This window comes from Euwallacea fornicatus, chromosome 17 (genome assembly GCF_040115645.1).
Source record: "Euwallacea fornicatus isolate EFF26 chromosome 17, ASM4011564v1, whole genome shotgun sequence".
Taxonomy (NCBI): domain Eukaryota; kingdom Metazoa; phylum Arthropoda; class Insecta; order Coleoptera; family Curculionidae; genus Euwallacea; species Euwallacea fornicatus.
The window spans coordinates 1,055,221-1,080,135 of record NC_089557.1 but is presented as its reverse complement, the minus strand read 5'-3'; the positions used below and the strand labels follow the sequence as shown (position 1 = coordinate 1,080,135).

General features: G+C 42.7%; 2 protein-coding genes and 2 long non-coding RNA genes across 5 annotated transcripts in view; 2 read left to right on the top strand and 2 right to left on the bottom strand.

Annotated features, from left to right (window-relative positions):
* Nucleotides 1-694: 694 nt before the first annotated feature.
* LOC136344570 (uncharacterized) overlaps nucleotides 695-24,915 on the bottom strand; it is a 28,588-nt gene continuing 4,367 nt past the window's right edge. The window contains exons 3-6 of the long non-coding RNA XR_010732981.1: nucleotides 3,300-3,464; nucleotides 2,637-3,242; nucleotides 1,127-1,277; nucleotides 695-1,075 (exon numbers count right to left, since the gene is read on the bottom strand). This is a non-coding gene — a long non-coding RNA (uncharacterized lncRNA). The remainder of the gene's footprint in view (nucleotides 1,076-1,126; nucleotides 1,278-2,636; nucleotides 3,243-3,299; nucleotides 3,465-24,915) is intronic.
* Nucleotides 1,269-6,968, top strand: LOC136344565 (LIM homeobox transcription factor 1-alpha). 2 transcript variants are annotated; one of them, XM_066292138.1, is made up of 7 exons: nucleotides 1,269-1,387; nucleotides 3,335-3,512; nucleotides 5,710-5,927; nucleotides 5,977-6,176; nucleotides 6,223-6,340; nucleotides 6,396-6,557; nucleotides 6,611-6,968. In XM_066292138.1, the coding sequence occupies exons 1-7, from the start codon at nucleotides 1,381-1,383 to the stop codon at nucleotides 6,808-6,810; spliced, it is 1,083 nt and encodes a 360-aa protein (XP_066148235.1). In that variant the 5' UTR covers nucleotides 1,269-1,380; the 3' UTR covers nucleotides 6,811-6,968. The 2 variants fall into 2 exon arrangements, with proteins under 2 accessions (XP_066148235.1, XP_066148236.1); XM_066292139.1 differs by having other exon boundaries at nucleotides 1,273-1,387; nucleotides 5,980-6,176; nucleotides 6,611-6,965.
* Nucleotides 6,744-10,023, bottom strand: LOC136344571 (uncharacterized). The gene is made up of 3 exons (XR_010732982.1): nucleotides 8,545-10,023; nucleotides 6,933-7,399; nucleotides 6,744-6,873 (listed from the first exon to the last, which is right to left on the bottom strand). It is a non-coding gene; the product is annotated as an uncharacterized lncRNA (long non-coding RNA).
* Nucleotides 19,861-24,909, top strand: Lmx1a (LIM homeobox transcription factor 1 alpha). Its single transcript, XM_066292137.1, has 5 exons — nucleotides 19,861-20,059; nucleotides 23,110-23,320; nucleotides 23,715-24,048; nucleotides 24,104-24,392; nucleotides 24,448-24,909. Exons 1-5 carry the CDS (start codon nucleotides 19,963-19,965, stop codon nucleotides 24,678-24,680), a joined length of 1,164 nt encoding a protein of 387 aa, XP_066148234.1. The 5' UTR covers nucleotides 19,861-19,962; the 3' UTR covers nucleotides 24,681-24,909.

The window sequence follows — 24,915 nt, the reverse complement described above, 5'->3', positions numbered from 1 at the left end:
TCCGATTTCGGCGAGATTGGGTTCCGCAGTAGCTGTACGATACAGCTTTGATATGCTGCGATCAAAACTCGAATCGGATAACTTCGATTTTTTGGTCCAAAAAATACCAAAGGCTATACATCATGAAAATTTTTGGGCCAAAAAGTCGAAGTTATCCGATTCGAGTTTTGATCGCAGCATATCAAAGCTGTATCGTACAGCTACTGCGGAACCCAATCTCGCCGAAATCGAAGCACTCAATTTTCGCCTATTTTTTTTTGTGCAAAATTGTTATGTACGCCACTAGTTCTATATTGAAAAAATTTTCGTACAAATCGTGAATATTTTTGACACGCCTATTTTCAGTCACTAAAATTTCAACAAATATTTAGTTTCGTAACACATGTATTATACATTTCTTTCAATCATGATGTGATTTCAGCGCGTATTTATGATTTTTTCAAATATTCACCTTTGGTTAATTTTACATCTTTAATATGTTTTGAAAGAGCAATCTAAACTTGAAACGAAAATACAGCACTCATACTGTAGCGCCATCTATTAAGGAATGGCGTAACTATAGCTTCTAGAAATATAGAAAACTAACATTCTCTTCTCGCAGTATTATCGATGATTTGTAGATGGCGTCATAGGAAAATTCCTATGAGTACTTGTTAATTGCTTATATGTTGCAGAGGAAATGAAACAAATCGAGTACTAAAAAAATATTTATTAATAATATATCAAATCTAATAAAGCTAATAATAAAAGCAGCTCATTATAACCTCTGTTGATATTTATGTATGATTACTGCGCGGTTGATATGACTTGGAAAGAGAAAAATCTTGAATAATTAAAACTTTATGAAAACATTTTGGAGCAAAAATGATCTAGATAAACAATAGGTAGCATTCGACGACAATAATCAGCAATTGAATCTAAATGTGCACAAAGATAGTTCCTGATGCTAGTCAGACAAGCTTATTCCCACTAAATATTCTCTCTTATTAGAACCCCCCTCACATATCTTCTTTCCAGCATCCCCAGCATTAAACCCTCGCGTCCCCAAAAGTGACAATACCATCTTAAAACGACCCTAAAAATCGCACACGTCACCGCTTACCATAAAACTGTCACACGTACCCACCTAATACGACCAGCAAACTCCCCCCTTTCCCCACCAGACGACCACGCCTCCTGGGGGGACTGCATCCATTTTCCGGGCGTCGAGACGCTCCGCCCCCGTGACGCTGAAATGGCGCCGCCGGAAAAGCTCGCAAGAGGGCGCCGCCAATTTTCTGGAAAATCCAGCGATAAGGCAAAGTGCGGCGTCGAATATGTGATATCCGTGATTTTGAGGGTGGTTTGTATTGAACGTTTTAAGTGATAATTGTGATTTCAATGATGGGTAAGTGAAGGATTCGTTTTGTAGTTTCGGGGAAAAATTGCTGCGCCTGATGCGAGAAATCAAAACAAATTTGTTCATATGAATATTCTACACCGGGATCAATGCGTTTCGCCCGAGTTGATCCATTTGATCCGCTCATGAGGGTCTGCTCAGTAATTGGTTAAATATGCCAAATATTTTTGACTTCGGGACCATTCTCTGGGAAAAAAATTTGTCATAGACAATTCCTCCCAACACCTGTTCGAACTCGAACAATGACCCAAAAGCGCCCATTTAAGGGAGAATGACTCGAGCGTATGATCATTCGTTCCGCCTAGTTGTACGAGTGAAATTTCACTTTCGAAAGGTCTACACTAGGGGGAAATAATTCAAATAGTGTCTGAGATATTTCATTTCGCATGTTGAAAGGGATTCCTCGTGTTTAAATACACGTGTACCAACGAGGGGGGAAGAGATGAGGACGAGAACGGTTTAGGGGGGGTGAAAACGGGGATAATGGGGGAAATTGGAGAAGAGGATTGATGATGCTGATCGAGAGTTTTCAGAGAAAATCAGTTATGAACAGAGACGACAGTTAGAAGAAGAAAATCGTCATATCACTGACTTTGAACCAGTCCCCAAAATCGTCGACTTTTCTTGTTTACGTATTGCTGACAAATCGTCTTCAAATCCCCTTAAACTCTAATAGCTATGACATGGCATGAAATTGTTATAAAACAGTTAGCGAGGGAGGGGGGGGGGCTGCCCATGTGATCCGATTATCACCCTTTCCGATATCCCAAAGGGGTGTTTAAATGCCAAATTACATGCACCGACAGCGCAAGTGATTTACGACTTTTCTCTTAACAGTGCAGGTGCTCCTAAAATACTTAAAACGCTCTGAATCTTTGATGCAGCTAAATTATGAAGGTCATGAGTCAAATTCGTCTGGAAAAAAGTTTAAATTTTCCCATAAGCTGCCATCTTGTCAGTCAGTTTTGATGACGTGATCGTTGCGGAGTACAACCAAAATGGCGTCTGGAATCATATTGTTGAACTCAATATTGAACACGTTTACGTCAACAAAAACATGGTGCTGTCAACCGCCATTTTGTCGCCCGGACATTTTTTATTTTTTTACAGTGGATCTTTATTGCAACCAATCACAACATGTCTGCCAGGAATGCCCTGGATAGCTTCGTGATATCGAACTTGAATTCCATATCACAAAGCTCTCCAGTGGCGTATCTAAAACTGAAAAATTCCTTACCTAATTTAACTTTGAGCGATAAACTCAGATTCAACGTCATACTATTCAACCAGCAGCCTCTTTTGACACTTAACTTGGAGTTAACCCGTGTTTTTCAAAGCGTCTTCACAGCTCTACAATGGCGTACCGGAAAATCAAAGCCAAGAGTAAATTACACTGTCCCGAGCGTCCATAATCCCTTAAGAGACGCCCGGGATTCGATCGCCTTAACGAAATTCAGTTTTTGATATCTGGAGACTTCAGGCAATTTACCGGCTACAAACGGAGCTGACACGTTATGAACCGTTCATGTAGGACTCAATTTCTCTGTAATGAAACATCATTAGTTTTATTTTTGTAACACATTTGTGTCGCCCTGAATCGTCATGAACGGCGACCCTCAGGGACTTTTGACCTTTTTCTGTTTTCGGGGACAATTAAACTGTCAACGAGTCCCGTTGGATGTTCACACTCGAACCTGGGGAGTTTTAGCTTCGCTAATGCATCTCTGCTCAAATCAGCCGGTCTGACAGGACGATCAATTTCCTCCCAAAACTCCACAGGATTTTCCGTGTTTGCTGACAAGCGCCCAATAAGTTCCAATGTGATGTTTGTTTGTCGTGACAGCTGAAAAGACCATTAACAGCGACAATAACACACCCCAACGGCCCATTAAAACATTACTTGATGGCTTTTAATTTACCCGGACACTTTTACAGCCGCCGGAATTGCGCTGTGCGGAATGTGCTGTCGGCCAATTAGCGACCGGTTTCTGCTGCGCATCATGGACTTGTCCTATCACGAGCACTGCGTCCAGTGTTGCGCATGCGGGGATCGGCTACATCATACCTGTTTCGTCAGAGATTCCAAACTTTATTGCCGACTGGATTACGACAGGTAAGCAAGCAATTTCGGAACCGTAACTGTTTACATATTGATACAACGGAAAACGAACGAGTGTCGATGACGAGTGAGTGGTGTCGAAATATTGACGAATCGGCCCAATATTGCCAATTAATCTTCTGGTGTGAGTGAGTGACAGCCATCCGATAATCGCAGCCTGGAGTCTTGTTAAATATAAACAAAGGCGCATGGTGGTTTTTGGAGCAGAAAAACTGATATAATAATTCATTAATATGGTGCAAAAGATGCAATATCGATATAGTATCGCTCAAAAATCTAGACCCAACGCATTGCGCCCATCCCGAGCACCAGGAAAAGAACAATCTGTCGCCGAAAGCGGGGCAATTTTCCGACTGTAACAGCCGCTACAGTAATCCTGTACGTCACGCGGCCCCCATACGGGGCGCTCCGATGACTTCACGCACACATATTGAGACAAAACGGATTTAATCAAAGCCTTCCCGTGTGTTTTTCCAAACATTGCCGGCATTCATCTTCGGGAAATAAAACGGACAGCGTTCGAAAGGGAACAAGGGCAATATCGGCCCTTTGAGAAGCCCGGTCACGTGCGACGTCAAAGGGCCGATATTGCCATCGAACGCCGGTGGCGATACCTCTACGTGTGTCGTGCGGTTGTGTAAACATTTACTCAAAGGTCGTTTCGATGCCCTTTTTGGGGCGTGAGATTTCGAGAAATCCGGCTATTTCCATCAGTCAAAAATGGGAAAAAAACAAACGCCGATATGTAATTAAATCATCCCCACATTCTAAGCACCTGTTACCGAAGGGCATCATGTAAAAGGGGGCGATCGCCTGATATTATGCACCGAAGCGTCGCGACGCCTATTAATCGCCGATTTTTGACGCGTCCCGTATAATATTATGACAAATGAGCGTTTCGGAGGGTGAACACGTGCGCTGTGGTCTCGCTTTATGATGTGTGTCAACTGCCATGAACTAGAAAATTGTCTCATTTTCACAATACCAATTTTAAAAGAAACGTCATTTTATTTTAGCCAATCTGGCAACGTTCCCACTTAAATGGCCTGACAAACGACGACGGTCAAAGCACAGGAAACAAATGACAAGTGCGCTGTTGCAATTTTACTGGAATTTTTTCCTTTCAATTTTGTTTTGTTAGGCCTCAAGGGTCTGAAAGGCAATAATTATAAGAGTTTCGGTTCCTATATGGGGTTTCAGTTGATCGATCAAGGGTAACCAAGGGCGGAGCCGGGGGGATCGTTCGTTTGGGGTAGCATCTCGCTTTGGTAAATATTTGCACTGGGGACAGGGGATGGAAAAAGATGTCTGAGCTTACTCCATTCGGCAAAGCGTCTTAAATTGACTAGAATTAAATGCTTGAAGCAAAAGCATACGTGCAATAAAAATGGAAGTAAAATTTTTTGCGATATTTTCAAAAGAAATCGGAATTGGTTCTATTTCTTTACAGCACACAAATGCGCTACTATATTGCGCTCATTTAACCACCTAGCATCCATGACAGTCACACAAACAACCATTGTTATGCATCGAAATTCTGGGACCTACAGTATCAGATTGAATCTCCAATGCCGTCAAAATCAGTAGAGAACCAAAATCGTGAACGACATTTGTCTATAAATTAGAACATCAATGGTGGTTTTTGCGCATTTGCCGAATTAATTGATATACATTTTAGAACGTCGATGGTGCTATGACATACGTGGTGACATCATTTATTAATTAAATTAAAAACAAGGAATTAAGGTGTTAAACTACTAAAAATCACTAGAAAAATCTACTAGTTACTACACAAACACAACAGAAATCACAAGAAAGTAGAAATTTGGCTATGAATGAAGCCAATCGAGACTAACTGTTGATTTCTGTATTAAATCAGTGAGATTCACCAGTGTTGAGCTCAACTGGACCCAAATTTGGCCTGTCCGCCCTCTCTCATATTATACTTTTTAGGCTAAAACAATTATTACCAGCAAAATCACCGTAAATTCACAATAATTTCACGATCGGTGCAACTGATACTTTTCGATGCGTATTTTACCGGAAATAAAAGACACTCGGCCAATTTCCCATAACCCCCAACAGTATTCCTACGCGTAGATGGTGCCATTGATTTGGCGGAAGATTTAAATTTAAGGACAACATTAGCTCCTACTGCGCGTGCCTTGATCGAGTCATTTTAACAATCCAGACTGTTCATCAAGAAGTGTCTGGGCTGCTCCGAAAGAGTCTCTCCTGAAGAACTAGTGATGAGAGCCAGCGACAACATCTTCCACCTCAGATGCTTCGTTTGCGTAGTGTGCGGCATCCGCCTCCAAAAAGGCGATCTTTATGTGATCAAACAAGGACAACTATTTTGCCGAACTGACTACGAGAAAGAAGTGGAAATGATGCAGGGATTCGGATACGGTAATTTTGCTCTGTTAACACGCATTAAATCACAGTAACTTTTTCTAAGTAGGGGAATTCATTTGCGACGACTTGGTGCAGTCAAACAGGTCCCATGACGGCCGGAGGGGGCCCAAGCGACCCAGAACCATCCTCACGACCCAGCAGCGAAGGGCTTTTAAGGCCTCTTTCGAGGTCAGCCCGAAGCCCTGCAGAAAAGTTAGGGAGACGTTAGCTAAAGATACGGGACTAAGCGTGCGGATCGTGCAGGTAAACTAATTATTCTGTGGTTGTTGTGCTTAATAGTTGGGGTCAGGTGTGGTTTCAAAATCAACGGGCCAAGATGAAGAAGATGCAGAAGAAGGCCCGTCAGGACAAAGGGGGCAAAGACGTCGAGGAGAAGGAGAAGCTCAGCGTTAAGGAGGAGGAACCTAGTAAGATTACGTTCGATTTGAGAGTCTTTGTGTCATAACCTTTAGGGACATGTAGGCCCCCACTCCACTCCGTTCTTCAACGACAGCGGCAGCGACAATGAAACCACCCACGAGGACTCTCTGCAGACCCACCACCCGGACAACTCCCACATAAAGGAGGAAATTGAGAACGAGAATTTCTTCTACAAAGGCAACAACAACTTGCACTCATTTTCCGGTAAATTGGAAGTCGCCGACTCCCAAAAACACGATTAAAATCTGAAAATTCAGGGCTGGACTTGAAAAGAAGGGAGGACACGTACCCCCTAGGCCTGCCGCCCTTCGGTAATCCCCTAGATGCCGCCCCCTCGATGCTGCTGCAGCCACCTGCAGCCCACCAGAACCCTCCCCAAGCAATCGCGGGGCTCAACCCAATAGATCGACTGTATTCAATGCAAAATTCGTACTTTTGCGGCGAGGACGAGCCCTGAAAGGAGGTGCTGGCGGAGCTGGTGAAGAGACACCTGGAGATCTTCGCCAAGTGTTCAGAGACTCTACGGAAGTGAAAATAAACATTATTTATTGCAAATTACTTGGCGCTTAATGATCTTACGGCTTTTAATGCAACGACTTAGTCCCGTAAGCTCTTTCATATCCGCATCAGCACTACATTATTTAATATAAAAATTTTCAAAATGTGCAGCATCAGGTTTTTTTTTTATTTCGACCGAAGACTGCAAAGTGAATCTCCTCGGGGGGGTCTTTAAGCTAAAAACGGGCAAACAAAGGCAGTATTAGCCTGGCAACCAAACAAAGAATTTAATATGTGCCAGCGATCGACAATGGATAATCCCTCGGAGCATGCCGTTAATCTCCTGGATCTATGCGCCTACCGCCGACACGTCTTCAGGGGGTCCCCCAGGATAAAGGGAGTTCTTAATGTCGGACGCACGTGAGGACGTTTAGAGTCGTTAGTTTGGACAGTGTTTCAGCCCTTTTCCCATCGCCGAGTTAGTCCTCTTATATCCAGTTTTTTGACAAAATAATTTGTAACATACCGGGTGTCTCGGGATGGTGTGTCTAAAATTCAGAGGGTAGATCTGTGGATCATTTTGAAAAAATAATTCATGTGAGCGTTGCTCCGGTTTCGCTCCCTGGCAGAAGTACAGGACGATAAAAGGTTGTTTTCCCGATAAGTTCGTTCCGGGGCAACGTATTTTTATGAATATTGGGGAGCGTCTAGAGGCTTCCAGAGACCTTCTTTCCATGGAAATATCTACTATTCAGAAAATAATTATATTTAAAAAAACAGCGACGTGTCATATTTTTTGTTTAAAATGGTCAGCGTCAAACCAATGGGGACGCCATGACGTGACGCCACGCGGTGAAAGTAAAAAAACGCGGTTTTCCCCTTAAAAGAGATGTCTCGACAGCCATTTCCCGCTCCCTAATTTTCATAAAAATACAAGGTGTTTCATAAATATACCGGCAAACATTCAGGATATGTAGAGTTAAAAAAAAAAAAAACAGATATTTAGGTCGAATAAAGTTTGGTCAAAAGTCGCTTCGTTATCGAGATACAGGAACCATATTTTGGAGAAGAAATGTTATTTTGTGATGAGGCACTTTTCACGCATTTTTCTCTTCATGCCCTCTATCTCTACCAAAAGGAAATTCAATAAATTTCTCCTAAAGAATCTGAAAAAAATCGTACTTGGCAACCTATACCAGTTTTTAGGTAGGCACGAGAATGAGGAATTATCTTTTATCTTAAAAACGGCTGCTTGAACAGCAAAACACTAAGAGGCCATTTTTTTTTCATTAAGAACTGATGAAATATTAAGAAAAAGTGAAATTAAGCACTCTGGATCTTGGAAAAGAAGCAATTTCGGATCTAATTTTATTAGAGGCAAATATTTATTGTTAAGGGCTCTCTATCTCCTGAAAGTTTGTTGGCAAGTTTATGAAATACCCTGTATATGTATAAGCTCTGAACCGACTCACTAGAAAAAAACAATTTTTTTTATCATCCCCTTTTTCCAAGAGGAAGCGAAAAGGCACCCATGTTCATATCACGTTTTTTTTTAATCAAAATCATCCACACCCTGAAGCTGAAGCCTATTGATACTAAGGTTTATTATCGCACTACGTTTCAAATGCATAAACTCCACTTTTGCTAATAGAGCACCCCGTACATTTCGTAATGTTTTCAACTTCCTACTTACTGAAACTAATTTAGCTATAGAAATCCCTAAGCTCGTCATCAATGCTTCCTAAAGGGAGTTTCTGGCATGATTATCTCTAAAGAACCACTATTTTTGGCACGATACTCCTCGTACACCATCGAAGTCTCTCACAGGATTTCCTATAGCCAGCCCTTGAGCCCTCCCACAGCCGTGTTTTGAAACTTCGCGACATCCATTTTCGCTGTGTTATGATGCTAAAACTCCATATCGGCTTGTAGACCACCCTGTATTTTATACAACTTTTCGCATTTCCTGCTCATTGCGCTGCTTGTCCTTAAATCCGTCATAAAACTGGCGGAACGGTGCGTTTTTGTTATTTCCAAATCGAATCCAAACCCGAAATATCACCACGGGGCACGAGCATTTGCTTGCGCCGCCAAACAAATCCCCCCCAACCGGGGTCGTAAAACCGAACTGCGACATTTCAGCCCCCCGACGAGTCGGGGTCATTTTGCCGCCACTTTTACCTGTTTATTGGGGATCATAAAACCTTATTGCCCTCCGGTTGCCGCCATATTTCCTTCGCCCCCAGTCTTTAAAACGTCTTACGTAATCTCATTAGGCTTTCCCTTCTAGCGGGAGAAGCAGGGAGAAATCAGTACGGACTCCCCCCCTTTGTTTCCACACATTTGTGAACAAAACAAAAAGATCACGACTATCACGCCGATGGAAATAAAGAAATTCTACCCATTAAACGTCATCCCCGTTGGTGAGGGTGACAGCTGCAGCCATTTCGTCACGCAGTTGACACGGGTGTCACTCTACGCTCAAAGCTGACGCAAATTTTTCGTAGTTTGTCCACGTCAGGGGCGTTCGACGTAAATTTCAGTCGCAACTAACAGAGCAAAATCACGCAGTCACCCCAATGACTTTAATCACCTGTTAGGGTGCAAACAACCACTTTGACGGTGCACCGTTCACTTGTGCGCTACAGTTTCACGGCTGGTTTTCGCATTTTCGGGGTGGTTCTCACACCCAAAAAAAAAAAAGAGGCTCAATTGAAAATGAGAGATCGGTGTGACGGGGCGGAAAACGCGACATTGATATTCTATTTGGCCACAAGCTTAAATCGCTGTCACGTGACCGAATGAGCCCCCCTTTGACGCTCCGGGGCGTCATTTAAACTGTCATTAAGCCGGGACGTGTGCCCTGCTGACGTTTGCGCCCCCTGAGAACTTTATAAATAACCGGAGGCAGTTTGCGACTTTCTGAACTTTTCCACTGTACAGGGTGGCCGTTTCTGGAGCACCATCGCGAAGATCTCGGTAAGGATGAGAGATATGAGATTCGGTAAGCTCTCCGTTTTAACAAAGGATGGCCTGGAAATAACGCCTAAAGGAGCTCATCGAGCTTAATAAACATTTCAACCTTCTGATGAAGTCCATCTGTCCAGGTACAATCCTTTGGGGTTCGGAATTAGGCCTCACTTCCCTTGGCTTCGCCTTGTCGCTGAGTTTCAAATAGAACAATCGCGGCTTCTGAGTACCATCATTAGACTCACAACTCCGGCGTTTCTGGATTTATCCTAGGAACGCTCCCGATTTCGAGGGTTCTTTCTAGAAGAACCTGCATTGGAAGTTTACATATATGCGGAAATCAGTGGCGTATCTCGAATTTCCTGCATGCTCCGCACCCTTTTCCGGAAATCGCTACCTGGCCAAAAAATCTTCTCATACCCAATTCCAAACAATCTGATGTCACTGGTAACATTTATTTACCCCTCTCTGTGTGTGTATGTGTGTGTGTGCGAGCAAATTAGCTCACTCGCATGTAAATTGCACGCTCGTATGCACAAGAGATGTTGAAGAGACCACATAGGTACGAACATTGGGGCTCTTGATCACGCTTGATGAGCTTCGACTCAAAGGAGAAAAAAGTCGTTCCTGAATGGTAAATAAACGCAGTCGACTATTAAGGGATGAGTGGTATCATCTGGTTTTCTATGAGGACTCAATGTGATGTCCTTGCAACTGATGGTCCAAATTTTTACAAATATATAGATTTTTAACGTTCAGTGCAAAGATTTAATAAGCTTTAAGGCTGATAAACATTCATGGGGCGATGGCAATTTGTAAATAGGCAAGTCACGTGTCGGGGTAGGTAAAACGGAGGTGGACACGTGCATGAGCGCCCCACGCCTCGATTTATGTGCATATTGCCTTCACTATTCACAGATCGTATTCTATGTGCAGTGTTATTCCCTTTATAGCAGTACTGTTACTGGCGACCCTGATTTCTGAAATTTCATTAATCAAGGCCTCCAGTGACGTAACAAGCGTGAAAACAATTTTGGTCAGGCCTTCGAATCTGTGGGTCAAACTTCATATTGTGGTTGTGTCTTTTTATGGAGAGACGCCCTTGGATTTTAGGAATTTTGAATTTAATTTCTGGGATTCTGAATTGGTTTACATTTTTTCTGAATGCAATTGCCCTTCATAGTGACCCATAAAAACAGCGAAATTGGTCGCACGTTTCAACGCTTGTGGAGATGCACCGATTTCTAGAAATTTTTCCCATATTTATCCTCTAACATATTAAGGTGTTTGGCAATTTTTGTACTGAAATTACCATCACGTGAAAATGTCGGAAACTGAAATTAGTTGAATTAACAGAATTTAGGTAACAAAATGGCCGACCGCGTGTCTTCTTGACGTAACGTGACGTACGGTCGCATTGCTAATACAACCACCAGCCGACGTCACAAAACACCTCTCGATTTGTAAAGCACTTTTTCAATTTTGTTTGGCGATCTCAGGTATTACGCGACTCATAGGGGAATAACTACACGTTACTTTTGTATTATAGATAGATTTTGAGCATCGATCACGAATGTTAATCTCGGAAAAGAAATCTCTTATCGAATTTTATTTGTCCCTTTCCACGTCCTGAGCAATTAAACCGAACTATGAAATTTATTATGATCAGGTGAGTGGCGTTCACGTGTCCGGGAGCTCATCGCCACGCGGCCACTTTTGACGGCCCATCGATCATTTTATTTACCGGCCGTTTATCGATAAGCCGGAAAACGTGGCCTTAGCCCGTCTAATCCCTCGATTTTTACCTGTGTAACGAGAGGGCTTAAACGATTCCAGATCTCTGATGGACCGTATGTCGCGCACACGTCACCCTGTTATCTCTCGTTTTTTCCCCGAAGATATATAACAATTTTTTACGTGACGTTTACGATAAATTAGCATCGGAGTCGTGTTACTCTAATTTCGCTTTTAATTAAGTTACGTCATTAATCAAGCCGACAACGAGTCGCGGAGCGCCGACTTTTGCTCGTGACAGCCGAAAAGAAATGATCTTTGAATTCAGGGGGCTGTTCCAGTAATCGTCAGGCCCATTTTACTGATTTCGAAACACCTTAAAACTAATGCGCTAATCTCGAAATTTTTTATCACAGTGTTTCCAGTTACGCTTATCTTCTTACGTTCTGAAAACTCTTTAATTTCGGTTTGTTAAACCAAATTCGATACTGAAATGATTGCGCACTACCGGCCCTGCGACATGGCGGCAAAACCCGAGAAAGTGCGTGATTTGAATTCTGACAGCTAATGTTCTAATCCGCCATCTTTACGTCACCATTCGGGAACATGTGCCGCGGTAGCTGGGTGGACTTGATTGCCAACAGATTATTCAAGAGGTACTGAGTTCGCTTTCCGGCGCAGCAGGAACTTTTTTTCTTAAAAATTCAGAAACTGGCACAGAAAATTTAAAATTCGTTCGTTACGCGACGCGGGACTATTCAGCCGAACTGTTTGACTTCATCAATCATTAGGCAAAAAGCGTTTGTGGCCCATTAGATGTCCATCCGGTCCTGCGAATTTGCCACCTCGTTGGCTACCCCATCCCCCACATATGCAACGGGGCAAATATTTAAAGCCACCCCAGCGAAATCTAATTTCGCCCTTTAAAATACCGACGTCTTTATATTACTATGCCCTCAGTCCGCAAACTAATGTCTCTTCGCTCCCTTGTTCTGCGCTCTTTCCACCCCTTGGCCTATTACAATGGTCCGCATATTGGAAATCGGTCTGTGATATATTAATTTATTTCCCTAAAGGGGTTCAAAAGTGCCAATGTCACGATGGGTACCTGCGAGTCAGTGTTTTTTTCCGCTGAAATCAGACCTGATAAGATCGCCTGTTAGTTTTTCTATTCGGCAGAGGCGAATGGGTGTTCCTCAACGGGGTGCCGATTTCGTATAATAAAATCTATTTCCGATAAAACACTTGGACTGGCACACGACTCACTCGACACTCGACATCCCCTGCTGCTTGGAAACTACATAAAAATTTGTAAGTATGATGTAGATCGGTTTCGAGGGGCTGAGACAATGTTGATTTTATCGGGTTTCGTGAGAAATTTCTGGATGTGCTGCTCCATGGCACAACTCAGGAATTACGCGGAATAAAAGAGAACAAATACGCCTACGCCCTTCTCGACATCAGACGCAACGATAAGCCGAATTTGGGATTTATTGACAAGATAACCACCTGCAAAAGTTTATTAAACTGAGACCCCATATTTGCTCTGGTTATCGCTGAAATGGGTGAAACAATAAAGGCCAAAATAAATACAAATAATGTTGACAGTAAATTTAGAAATTTTAATTGACATCGGGGGTAAACGGCAACTTGTTGGCACAGGCGAAACACGGTTAATAAAGCTCGTTTCCAGGGAACAAAAGACGAATTTAACGTTCGAGGAAGTGTCTATAAGTGAAACAAAGCAAAATATTTCCAAAAGTTGCGACCAACAAAGTGGAAAATAATCTTATTCATAACCGCAATTAGAGGTTTATTCTGCCGGTGGTCGGAACACTTGTTGAGGATGCCCGTTTTAATCCTTCCCATTTACCGAAAGTCGGCCTCTTTCGGGCCTAATGACTGTTTGTTTCATCGAATTAATCTGAAAGGAATTTATAGAAATTCTCGCCCCCGAAGGAAGACAGAGGACAATACTTTTTGACTTTCAAATCGACCCCGCATTTAAATTGCATTCAAATTAATTTAAATGAAGTCAATATTGGAATAGGGCTCATTATGGAATCAATATCTATTTGAACAAATGTTCCACTATTGGAATAAATCCAGCTCGTCATACCATTGGGGACTGATTAATTTTGCTTTAGGAAATACTCGCCTAAAATACTTACGATATGAGCATATTACACTCCTGCACGGCTAATTCGGATTTTTAGATTCGGGTTTTATTGGAATTTTAGGGTCGTTTAGGTTGGCTCAGGTTCGTTGAGTTTTATTGAAATTTTCAAGGCGCTTTCGCTCACATCAGAATTTTTCAAGTTGGTTCGGCTTATTCCAGAACACCGAAACAATAAAATGAAAAGGTTTAATAATTGCGCACTACCAGCGCGACGACGTGATTCGCGCTCTGACGTCACTAGCCGATGACATGTGTCACACGAGCTTGATGGAGTTGTTCGGGGACGGTCAATCAAGAGGAACAGGGTTCAACTTTTTATCGAAAACTCGCAACGCCCTTTTTATTTTGACAGGTTGTCAACTGGTCCGTCATATTGCGTCATAATTTCTGAGAGCTTCAAATTGGAGATTAGTGGGCGATTAAAGGCGAACTCCTGTCGATGTTGGTTACTCATTTGAGTTATTTTTTGGGCTTTGTCGTCATTGCTCGCCCTATTCGACATTGAAAGTGCGATAATGGATTTTTATTTTACACAGTATTTGAACATACAAAAGTGTTATGTCGCGCTACACCTGCAACAGATTTCCTTTTTGACGCCAATATACCTGATTATCTTATCTAATGGGTTGTATGTGTTGCTGCTCTTGCTTCATGTCTTTTTTTCAATAATCACCTTGTACCGAGCCGATCTAGCAAATTCCGCAACTCTAAAACTGGCCTTTGGCCTATCAGATCCGTGACGTATTTCCTGAGCTGACTTTTAATAAAACTCTTGTCTGTTTGCATCCCCTGATAGATGACTGCGCCCTGGTGGGATATTAAACTACAGGCCTACTATACCGCTCGCTCCTCATCGTTCGCCACCCCTAATTCCCTGCAACGCCAAGGAAAATATTGCTCTAAATTCGTATGCTCAGCAAACGTTCAAATCACAACTGAACCCGTTCAAAGAGAATTGATTAGAAACTTGTTGGTATATGCCACGTCACGTGAACATAGAGGGCTTAAAGTTATATCCCACAGGATAACACCGAAGCAGGGCACAAGAGAAATCCGGGCCCGGATCAACATCGTAACTTTTCCCGTCCCGGAAAAAGTGCTCTTCAAGCCGCCAATCAGGGCAAAGTTCCTGGCTCTGAGGGCATTTTTCTATCCCGGCAACTAAAGGCCTCATGTCTGTATGGATAAATCTGGGAGATTCGAGTCTGTAAGGCGGTAATGGCAATGTCCCGCGCCCCATGAGGTCGGGAGATTACGATATTACACCTAGAACACCTCAGTGTCAAAGGAAATTGGATCTCTAATAGACCCATTTGTTACCTGGAGACAATGTCGCCTTGGGACAGGGATTTGAGCTCCCCATGGAGGAGAGGCATGCATGCAGAGGGCCGAAAAAGTTGGTGCGATTTCCAATGGGGATGGACAGATTTAGTGCAGCCAGTAAAACGCTTCAATCTCAACTACTAAACAAATCGGAATTTTCATTTAAATGAAATTTTAGGCGTCAAGGAGGCGCCTCTGACGTCTAACAAGGTCCCGGCACAACTAATGATAGAGTCATTCTTTTTCTGCTTCCTTTTAAGCTATAACGTCTTGAGAAATTTTGGTGCTGCCACTGGAAGCCGGGTAGTTTTTCTTCATGCAAAATTTCTATAAGTAGTTCTATATGACGTCAAATTCCATTAGCGTAGCAATTTGGAGATTTAAAATTGGAAATAAATTCTAGACGAAGAACTTTGGAGCCGTCCCTCGACCCTTGCTCGGCATTCCAGCGCTTTCCAGGGTTTAAAATTTTTTTGATATAGTTCAGATATACAGGAGGTAACACATCGTCGTGGAGATATTTCAGGGGGCACTCTGCAAAATAATTAAAAAATTCTATTAAACCCATGGTTAAACACGCGCCATTTTCAATATACAAGGAGGCAAACGTTCACACATTTTTTCATATTTTGCGTTATTTCCACGTACGCCTTGAGTTAAATTTTTGAAATTTCGCACTCATACTTTCCTCTATAAACCCTCCATAATAGAATGTCGGAGCCGTCGGGAGCCACATACAGAGTGTTAAGTTTTCTGAGTCACTGACCATTTTATGCTTTTTATATATTTTTTGGAACGCTCTGTATGAATTCTGATACCGAATTTAAATTCCTTCTTCAATTATTTAGCTTCTCGGTCTCTTGCGTTATTTTCGTACCTCTCACCGTTTTCGTAGCATTTGCTAAATTATTAACCGATGCAAATCATGGGAGTTCGGTTTACATATTCCTGACTTCAATCCGAGGGGCCGCGGCAGAGTTTCAGCCATTTTAATAATTTTGTTTTGATTTTTGACGTACGAAACGTCAAAAATCCAACTCAAGACACACCTAAGCAAAATGCAAAATATGAGAAGACATGTGAAACTGCGCCACCCTGTATATCGAAAGTGGTGCGTTGTCGGCCGCGGGCCCATCACCATGTTTCAATTATTTTCCAGAGTGCCATCGTCCCCTGAAATATCCCCATGGCGATGCCACACCCCCGACTTTACCACAATTTCTTTCGTCGCCCTGATTTGCGTTGCGAGACTTGAAACTCACAACGTACCGAACAGTTCGAAATTTTGCAGGAAATGGCCTGAAACTACCCTCCCAATCGCCCTGTACAATGGATGTCTGGAAAATAGCTTCTCGCGGTCGCAGCGACACAAACAATGGCCACTATTGCAGGAATGCGGCCTGCAGGAACAGGTGTCGCAATTCCGCAACTGCTTGTGGGGGTCCAATTCTCTGCGGGGTTACTTACAACTGCCGCCCCGCTTAAGGCCTAATCTAGGAAGATTCGCCATCTCGAAACGTAGGTATCCACGAAGGCTTTGTGAGAGATTCCAAGAAAAATTCCAGACGTTTAACAATAAAAAAAAAGCCGGAGGAAAATCCGGAGCATCTGGCCCCGAGGAAGCGTCGAGAAACGATAAATAGTCCTGAGGGACGTGCTATGTGTCCGCCATGGGCGGAGAAAGGTCAAGCGGCTATTAGAGAGATAAATCAGTGGATTTGTCCAGGACCATTTTCCCCAGTTTTGTCGCATATTAACTGCACGCGGAGTTCTATGACGCGGACACGATTGTCTCCACTCTTTTGGGCCATAGGGTTTTTTTTTTGGGGGGACGCCCCTGGCCCGAAAAGTCCCGTTCAAAACGGCGAGCAAAAGTGGGGAAAGAAGCGCGCCCCCTCCTTCAACGGGGGGAATCTAATATCAAGGCCTGGCCAGACATTCCTGTCTAAGGGATTGTGGGGACGCGAATTTGTAGCCCCTTTTTCTGAACTTAGAACGTGCGCACCAACGGCTATTTTCACTCCATACACGTAGAGTGAGAAAAACTACTTATTATCGCGCAAGGGGGCTCGGAAACATTAATCTTAATGCGTTTAATATTATGGCCACGAGAAAATCCCACAGAATCCGCAGGACACACTCCTTTAAATCCCGCCCCCGACCCGGAATCCTCCTAAATCATTCATAATTCCTCGGGCCACGTGACCGGGACATTAGTTGGTCATTATTCAAAGGGCCTGAGTTATAAAATAGTTATAACTGCCGAAGTTTACGCCTCCGGGGCCGGTGCGGTACGCACCCGCCGAGGACTTGTCGCTCCGCTGGAATTATGATTCAATAGAAGATACGTATTTTGGCAGGATATTTTCCCGAAGAAAAATAGCCGGGAATGGGAAGTGCATGGGAGTCGTCGAGCATAACTTTAATTAACTCTCCAAAAGACGCTAAGCACTCTCGAAATCTCAATATTGATACTCGACACAATGGGGCCCTTTCCAGGCTTAAAATCGTTCCTCTGTTTGCCCTGGCACATCTGACACCAGTTATTTCATCTGCCCCTCCAACGGGACAATATTATCCGCTTTTTTCCCTTTCCCGCGTATCCTCTATTGTTCGCTCAAGGTGGAATAATGCGATATCTTGGCAATATTACGCTTTTGTGACAAGTAACCCGGCTTTTGGCCGTGTAGAGAATACCTTGGGATTGCGACTCGAAATAGCAAAAAAAGGACATTTTTTGCATCGTTCTCGATTTAGATTTGAGCATCCCTGCCTTCGCGACGCGAAAACGCCACCTTTTCCCTTGGGCCACCGTGTATATGGTACGATTTTTTCCACTATCGGCTGGTCAGTGGAACGCGCACCACCAGCCAGCAGGAACCGCTTCAACTCTCCAAGGAAAATTCGCGAAATCGCCCCCGATCGACACAGCGCCCATCTCTACCCTCGCAAAGAACCCAAGGCCGCAATTCTCCATGTCGCAGCTTTATACAACGAGATTGTTGCACAAAACGGCCATTGGTCATCCACGAGTTTCGCTATTGCCGTAGTTTTTGGAAAACTCATATGTGTACTAATTAGGGGCAACGTCCTAAAAGCTGCAACTGAGGAAAATTTATCGACCGGCAGTGACATTGAGGGCCGTGAATAAAATGAAGTTTTGCGAAAGTCGGGCTCGGGCGTTGGAGGGTGAACGGTCGGGAGGCGCACGTGGGAACACGGCCTGGTCGCACCAACTTAAGTGCAAGTTCTCAAAAACATGTTCGAATTTGGGCCCTCGGCCGGGACGATTGCCGAGTGGCTAAAAGTCGGAAAGCCCTGGGGGCACGTGGAGGCATGACTTTAGCAAACACCGTGGAGTTGAGGTTGCATTCATTTATCGAAATACGTATCAACCTCTCTCATTTTTCGAGATATATGCGGATCAAATATGCACCTTTTCAACGCTTTTTAAACAGAGTTTTCAAACCATACTTTTTTCCATGGAAAATCGCAATATTACAAAACTTGCTCGGATTTACAATGTCTCGTTCGAGCGTTTAAAACTGGATTTTTCAGGCTTACTTAAAGCGATTTGAGTTGGCGGGTGGCACCCCAAATCAGCATATTTTCCTTTTTTAACTCATGAGTGGAACGAAAAGAGAAGATGCCGATTTAAGGTACCAGAGGCCTACCAATCGCCGGCAAAATGCCTTTTATTGGTCAGGGCTGCAAACATTACGGGTGCAGCATGGTTGACTGGTCAAGCTTACTTCGTTTAGGATAGGATTGAACTTCCATCTCACCCTAGATTACTGCCCCGATTACCTATGAATTTAGTTCGGTCTAGACTAACGGACTAGAAGAGTCTGGACTCACCGTCCGATTCATTCATATTAGTAGAGGTTTGACCATCAGACTGACCTCGATTTGACTCAATGATTTCGAATCAAAAATTTCATTCCATCCGATTAAGTGATTTCAGGCTACTTTAGGTCTGCTGCCGATATAGCTTCAGATTGACATAATTTAGCACATCCTTGGGACAACTAAACGACAAGCCTGAGCAACCCAGAAATTAGTTGAAAACACCGAAGGAACCTGAATACTCCTGGAGTAATCTCAGTATACCTAAATTAACCTAAAATGCCTCATTTCTTTTCGGTATGAAAGGGGCATTTGGCGCAACTGCGACACTCTTATTCCACAGCAAAATGAGACAACTTGCACACCAATTCCAGTGGAGCTGAGGGCGTTTTGAGGGGAAAATGATAAAAATCACGGAAAAGCAATCACATACAGGGAGGTATAAAAAGTACACGGCAGGTTCCGCTCGTTGGGACGTCATCTGAACGGGCCTCTCAGTCATGACATGGACGTATTCAGGAAAATCATAGGGAGAAAATCGCTACAGGGGCTTCCACCATCATGACCATGACCGTCACTGGAGTAGAAAATCAAATTTCAGCTTAACCATAACTTCCAGCGAGCAAAATAACATAAAACCCTCAAAACGACGACAATAACAATAACATAAAAACACCCCATATATCAGCTCAGCACAAACCATTATTTTCTACCCATAAATACTTCTCGACACCCCATAAACACATATCGAAAACCCATCCTATGAAACAACAGATCATAACCCCGAAAACTCATCATGCTCCCGAAGGATGCGCCGCGCTGCGCAGGCTTGGGCGCTAAGGGACTGGGCCAAAGCTCCACCCCCGATGGAAAACAGTCGTCTGGGGTGGGGCGAGTCCCTTTGGTTGGGTGGACCGCCACAACCCCCTTTTTGGCATTGACAATCGGTGTCGACTTCTGCGACAGTTCAGCCGAAGTCTCTGTTCGATTGTCCCGTGGGTTTGTGCGATTTTTTTTGCGGGTTTGTGACTGTGAAGTTCGGTGATTTTGTGATCGATAATGCTGGAGTTTTATCCGCATCACATGAACTTGAATCCGGCGATGTTGCCCGATCATGGTGGGACCATGCCGGGGCCCGAGTATAACGGAAGAACAGGTAGGTGATGGGCGATGGGCCCGTCGGGGGCATTAAAAATTCCCGAATATGGCCTGCCGCTACTTGACTTTGGACCTTTGCGAGTGCGAAGCTAGTTTCCATCGAAACGCTCAACCTCTATTATTCTCGAACTTATCTCCGAATTAACTACAGAGCTCCTTCTCGGTCTCTGAACATAAGATAATCAGTATCTCATTTGTCAATATTGGTTTTCACCTTCTAACATGATGATGGGGCTCGGAATAACTTGAGAGCCACTGAGGCATAGTTTCCACACCAATGAGCGCCAAATGGAGCGTATGACTATGGCATTTTAGATTGGTTTTGCCACAATCGGGTAAATTTTGGATCAAACGGCTGCAATTTTCCGTCAAATGCGGAATTTCTCATCGATCACCAAATTTTCAAATTAGGCAACCGCATATGCACTAAATCAAATAAAACTTCCGAGACTCCTTGGATTGGACTCCATGCGATGCGCTCGAAATGGCGCCATCTGTATTTGGCATTGTCAAATTTGCAATTTTTCTTTAATATCGTACCGAGAAACTGCGAGTTTCCGTCGCAAGCGATGCGTAGACCTTACCTTTCCGTTAAATGAGGTTTCTGAATCTCCGTTAACCTGTAGGCTAAACCAAGAACCAAGGCGACCTAAAAATTCCCATATAAAACGACTTTTTAAGGTCCACCTTGACGTTAAGTATATACACCATGTTAAGGCCAAAATATCAAGCTGGTTTCCATAGAAACCGATAATTTGACCGATGCAACAGCTCTGCTCCAGCGTTTCTGTAATAGTAATAATTTGGTCTTAATTTGGATTCATCTAGATTGGTTTGCAGCCTTTATGGCAAGTATATCGATATAAGCCAGCCCCAGATTCTTGCTCTTAAGCAGCAGAAGGTTCCCGGCAAATGACGTCAAAATGGCGTGTGACGACTCCCCTATTTACAACGTTACCAAATACGCGTCATTTCCACGTCACTTCATCGTCATATCTCGGAAACGGATACTGCAGCAACTTACTGTGGGTTTATTCAGATTACTTTAGATACGAAGGAACCTCAAATAACTTAAAAATCCGAAATTCACGTGAACTACACAGTTGCCCATATTAGACTATTCACTTTAAAAGTTAAATAAAAATTTTCTAATCGAAGTCAATAAATCTTTAATTGAAGTAATATGTAGGAAATTTTTATTAATTTTTCATCAATTTATATGACTGTTCAATTTTCAAAAATCGATGTCTTCCAAATGCCTTTTGCTTCAATGCAATTTTGAACTTTAAGTTCAAAATCCTGCATCGCCGGTGGAGCAAATCTCAATCTCTTCTTGCAGTTTAATTTGGAATTCGGTCTTTTAGATCCAGAATTGTTGCTACACCACATCAAACAACGACTTTTGGACTACGCAGTTTTTTGATAAACAGTTCGCGAGATTTTTCGCGTAAGTGACGAACAAGGAGGAAAAAATTGTTTAAATGATCATTACAGAACTATTCACTTCGACAATTAATTTAAATCTTAACAAAATTGATGAATTTTCCTTTCGTCGATCAAGATCAAGATGGAGGTTTGCTTCGCCGGGTAATTCAAAATTTTGAACTTAGAATTCAAAATGGCTTAGAGGCTGGTGGAGAGCATTTAAACGCATGATTTAAAGAAAATAAATAATAATTATCTAAATTAATGATAAGGCCCATAGAATTAGCTATAGTTAATTAGTCTAATAAGATTTTTTTTACCTTGATTAGAAAGTTTTTATTTGCCTTTTAAACTGCATAGTTTAATATGGGAAATCCTGTATAAAGCAATTTTTTCAAATTTCGTAGAACCTAATGCAGAAAGAACTTGATCAATGCAGCATTCTGCTGGTACTCATTGTCTACTGAATTTAAGTTTCCACGGGAACCCTTTAGACACAAGAACATTTCAGAGTGATCCGTTCTTTCGTTGCGACTTCAACTGGAAAAACTGCGAGGAAAAAGAGTGTTTACAATAGGTTTATCCAATAGTTGCCTGAAAGCACCCTTTAATGCGCCTCATGGTGAAAAAATAGTCCAATCCAGGAAGCAATTTCGGTTTCCTTGGTCTCGCCCTTTGACAGTTTTACTTTCGCGATATTTTATGGAGGCCGACACGTGCTACAAATTACCCGTTTCCTTATGCGAGGGGTGGAAAAACGTCAAATATGCGCATTTTTATTGAAAGATCGTCTTGGATGAGCTCGGAAAAACTCACGGGTATTTGCACAGGAAACACTTACTCGACATAGAAAAACGTGATAAAAATATATGAGATTAGAGCAACTACCATTTAAATTTTGCCACGACGCAGACAATTTCTTGACAACATGGAGAATACACTTTTCAACGAACAAAATGGGTAAACTGACAATGAACTTCGGCTTTTCTGATAAGTTTGACTTTCTACGAGTCCTACCTGCGTATTAGAGAATAAGTAGGTGAAGATGTGCACGTGAAATTCCCTAATTTCTACTTTCAGTAAATATTTCACAAACTAAGAGAAGTAGAAAAAGCTCTTTTTTTTTAATTGAAGGAGTATGACTAAGTCATAAAATTAAAGTTAAAATGAAATAAAATTGAAACTAAAATAATATATAATGTTATTTTAGGTCGCATACGGATCAAAATACTCTTTGATGAATTTCTTGACAATACGGCGAAAGTGCGTCATTTTTTGCAGCTGATCTTTCACAGCTAAATGGTAGGTGTATTTTGCAACTCTACGTATTTTAACGAAAATTAGCAAATCCCGAAGTGCTCAAACACTTAATTCATTATATACAAATAATGCAAACAAATTCATTATCATGTTTCCCCGGCATTCCCAAAACTTATTCGTCCGGAAACCGAGAAAATCCCCAACTTATCCCACACCCAAATCCTCATGATTATTACTCGAGAAACTTTATCTTGTCAGCTTCCGAACCCTTAATAAACCCACCGTGGGACGCGAGTGTGTTTAATCGATTCAATTTTAATGTTTAAACGTTTTTGCCCACATTGTTATAATTTGTTGTTGCAGATTTAACGAATCCCGCCTCTCTAATTAAGCGCGAACAAACCCAGGACACCTGCGAGGGCTGCGGTCGCAAAATCCACGATCGCTACCTCATGCGAGTAGCCGAAGCCAGCTGGCACGAGCACTGTCTATGCTGCAACGTGTGCGGCATTTTACTGACCAATTCCTGTTATACTAGGAATATGAAATTGTATTGCAAGGCTGATTACGATAGGTAAGTTGGGAGCTGAAATACTCCATATAAGCGCATCCACTCGGGGAAAAAATGGCGCAATATTTTTCCAGAGTAGTGGAAATGGCAATTTCGCCCCATCTGGAACATAAAATCCACGTGAACGGATACGCCGGAGTATACGCTTTGTGCCGGCGAAAAAAGAATAAAAATTCTTTAATAAAATATGCCTGCTCAGCCGGCATTGCACGTCTCTGTTAAATATTCGTTTTGGGGCTTTCGGAGGCGTCTAATATAAGCGTCGCGAGGCGTCGGTACGGTTAATAACATCCCAAAGCCCCCTTTGTTGTCCCGGATCTTTTGTCCCTTTTCCCCAGCGTGGTACGTTTCTTAGCCGGGTGCGATTAGCCGCACGTGTATTTTCTCAATTTTGCAGGATTTTCGGAGTGAAATGTTCGAGGTGTGGAGATCGGCTGTTACCTCAGGAGATGGTCATGAGGGCCCAACAACACGTTTACCACCTGCCTTGTTTTGTGTGCGTCGTCTGTTGTCAACCCCTGCAAAAAGGAGAACAATTTGTCTTACGGGCCGGTCAACTCTTCTGCAGACAAGACTTCGAGAAGGAACTGTACTTAATGCAGCAAACGCATAGTGGAGACGAGGACCTCTTGGACGAAAATAGCAGGCCTCGGGACGGGAGGAGAGGCCCTAAAAGACCTAGAACCATCCTCACTTCCGCTCAAAGACGGCAATTTAAGGCGTCTTTTGAGGTAACCACCAAGAACTTCTACTCGGTGACGTAATCAACTAAATTCTTGATTATAGGTGAGTCCGAAACCGTGCCGGAAAGTGCGAGAGGCTCTCGCCAAGGAAACAGGCCTCAGCGTCCGGGTGGTGCAAGTCTGGTTCCAGAACCAAAGAGCTAAGATGAAGAAGATCCAACGCAAACAAAAGCAGGACGACGGGAAGTCTCCCAGTGACAAGGAAAAGAGCGACAAAGAAGAGAAGAGCATAAAACAAGAGGCCAGTCCCACGAGCAGTGAGTTTGGTATGGGGTTAGGCTATGGCGGTTCTGGACAACCGCTCAATCCTAATATGCCCTACTCTCCTGACGGTAAGATTTTGCTCAGTTCAACGTAACAATAATTAATCAGAGTTAAAATATATAGATAACTATCCCGCCCACTCGGGGGAGTCTTTCTGCAGCTCAGACATATCCCTTGACGATAGTACAAACTTCGATCATCTAGATGAGGCCACTTCAGACACAATGTCTATACAAAACTTGGATCTGCAGTCGCAGTCTCATCATAATGATAACTCAACGTCTACGGGAAATGTCGCTAACCCCATCGATAAGCTCTACCTCATGCAGAATTCTTATTTCAACACGGAACATTAAAAATATTTTCAATTACCATAAATGTTTTACAAAAATAACTGATCATTCTAGTCATTTTGTTGTTGGGAGTTTTATTTCACTGAGCATGCTTATTTGTACGATTTAGGAAACAAATCTGGTCGAATTATTGATTGTGATGGACGATGAATTATGCCAAATATAATAATATAGTGTTTCATATTGTCTAGATTTTATTATGTATATTTCAAATAAAATATTTTAAAACATTCGCATT

What these genes read in the sequence shown, in the direction of transcription:
- Lmx1a (XM_066292137.1), top strand. Translation starts at nt 19,963, where the DNA reads ATGCTGGAGTTTTATCCGCATCACATGAACTTGAATCCGGCGATGTTG. An exon ending in CGAGTATAACGGAAGAACAG is followed by an intron (nt 20,060 to 23,109) that starts GTAGGTGATGGG and finishes TTGTTGTTGCAG; the next exon opens with ATTTAACGAATCCCGCCTCT. An exon ending in TATGCCCTACTCTCCTGACG is followed by an intron (nt 24,393 to 24,447) that starts GTAAGATTTTGC and finishes TAAAATATATAG; the next exon opens with ATAACTATCCCGCCCACTCG.
- LOC136344565 (XM_066292138.1), top strand. An exon ending in GATGCAGGGATTCGGATACG is followed by an intron (nt 5,928 to 5,976) that starts GTAATTTTGCTC and finishes ACTTTTTCTAAG; the next exon opens with TAGGGGAATTCATTTGCGAC. An exon ending in CAACTTGCACTCATTTTCCG is followed by an intron (nt 6,558 to 6,610) that starts GTAAATTGGAAG and finishes CTGAAAATTCAG; the next exon opens with GGCTGGACTTGAAAAGAAGG.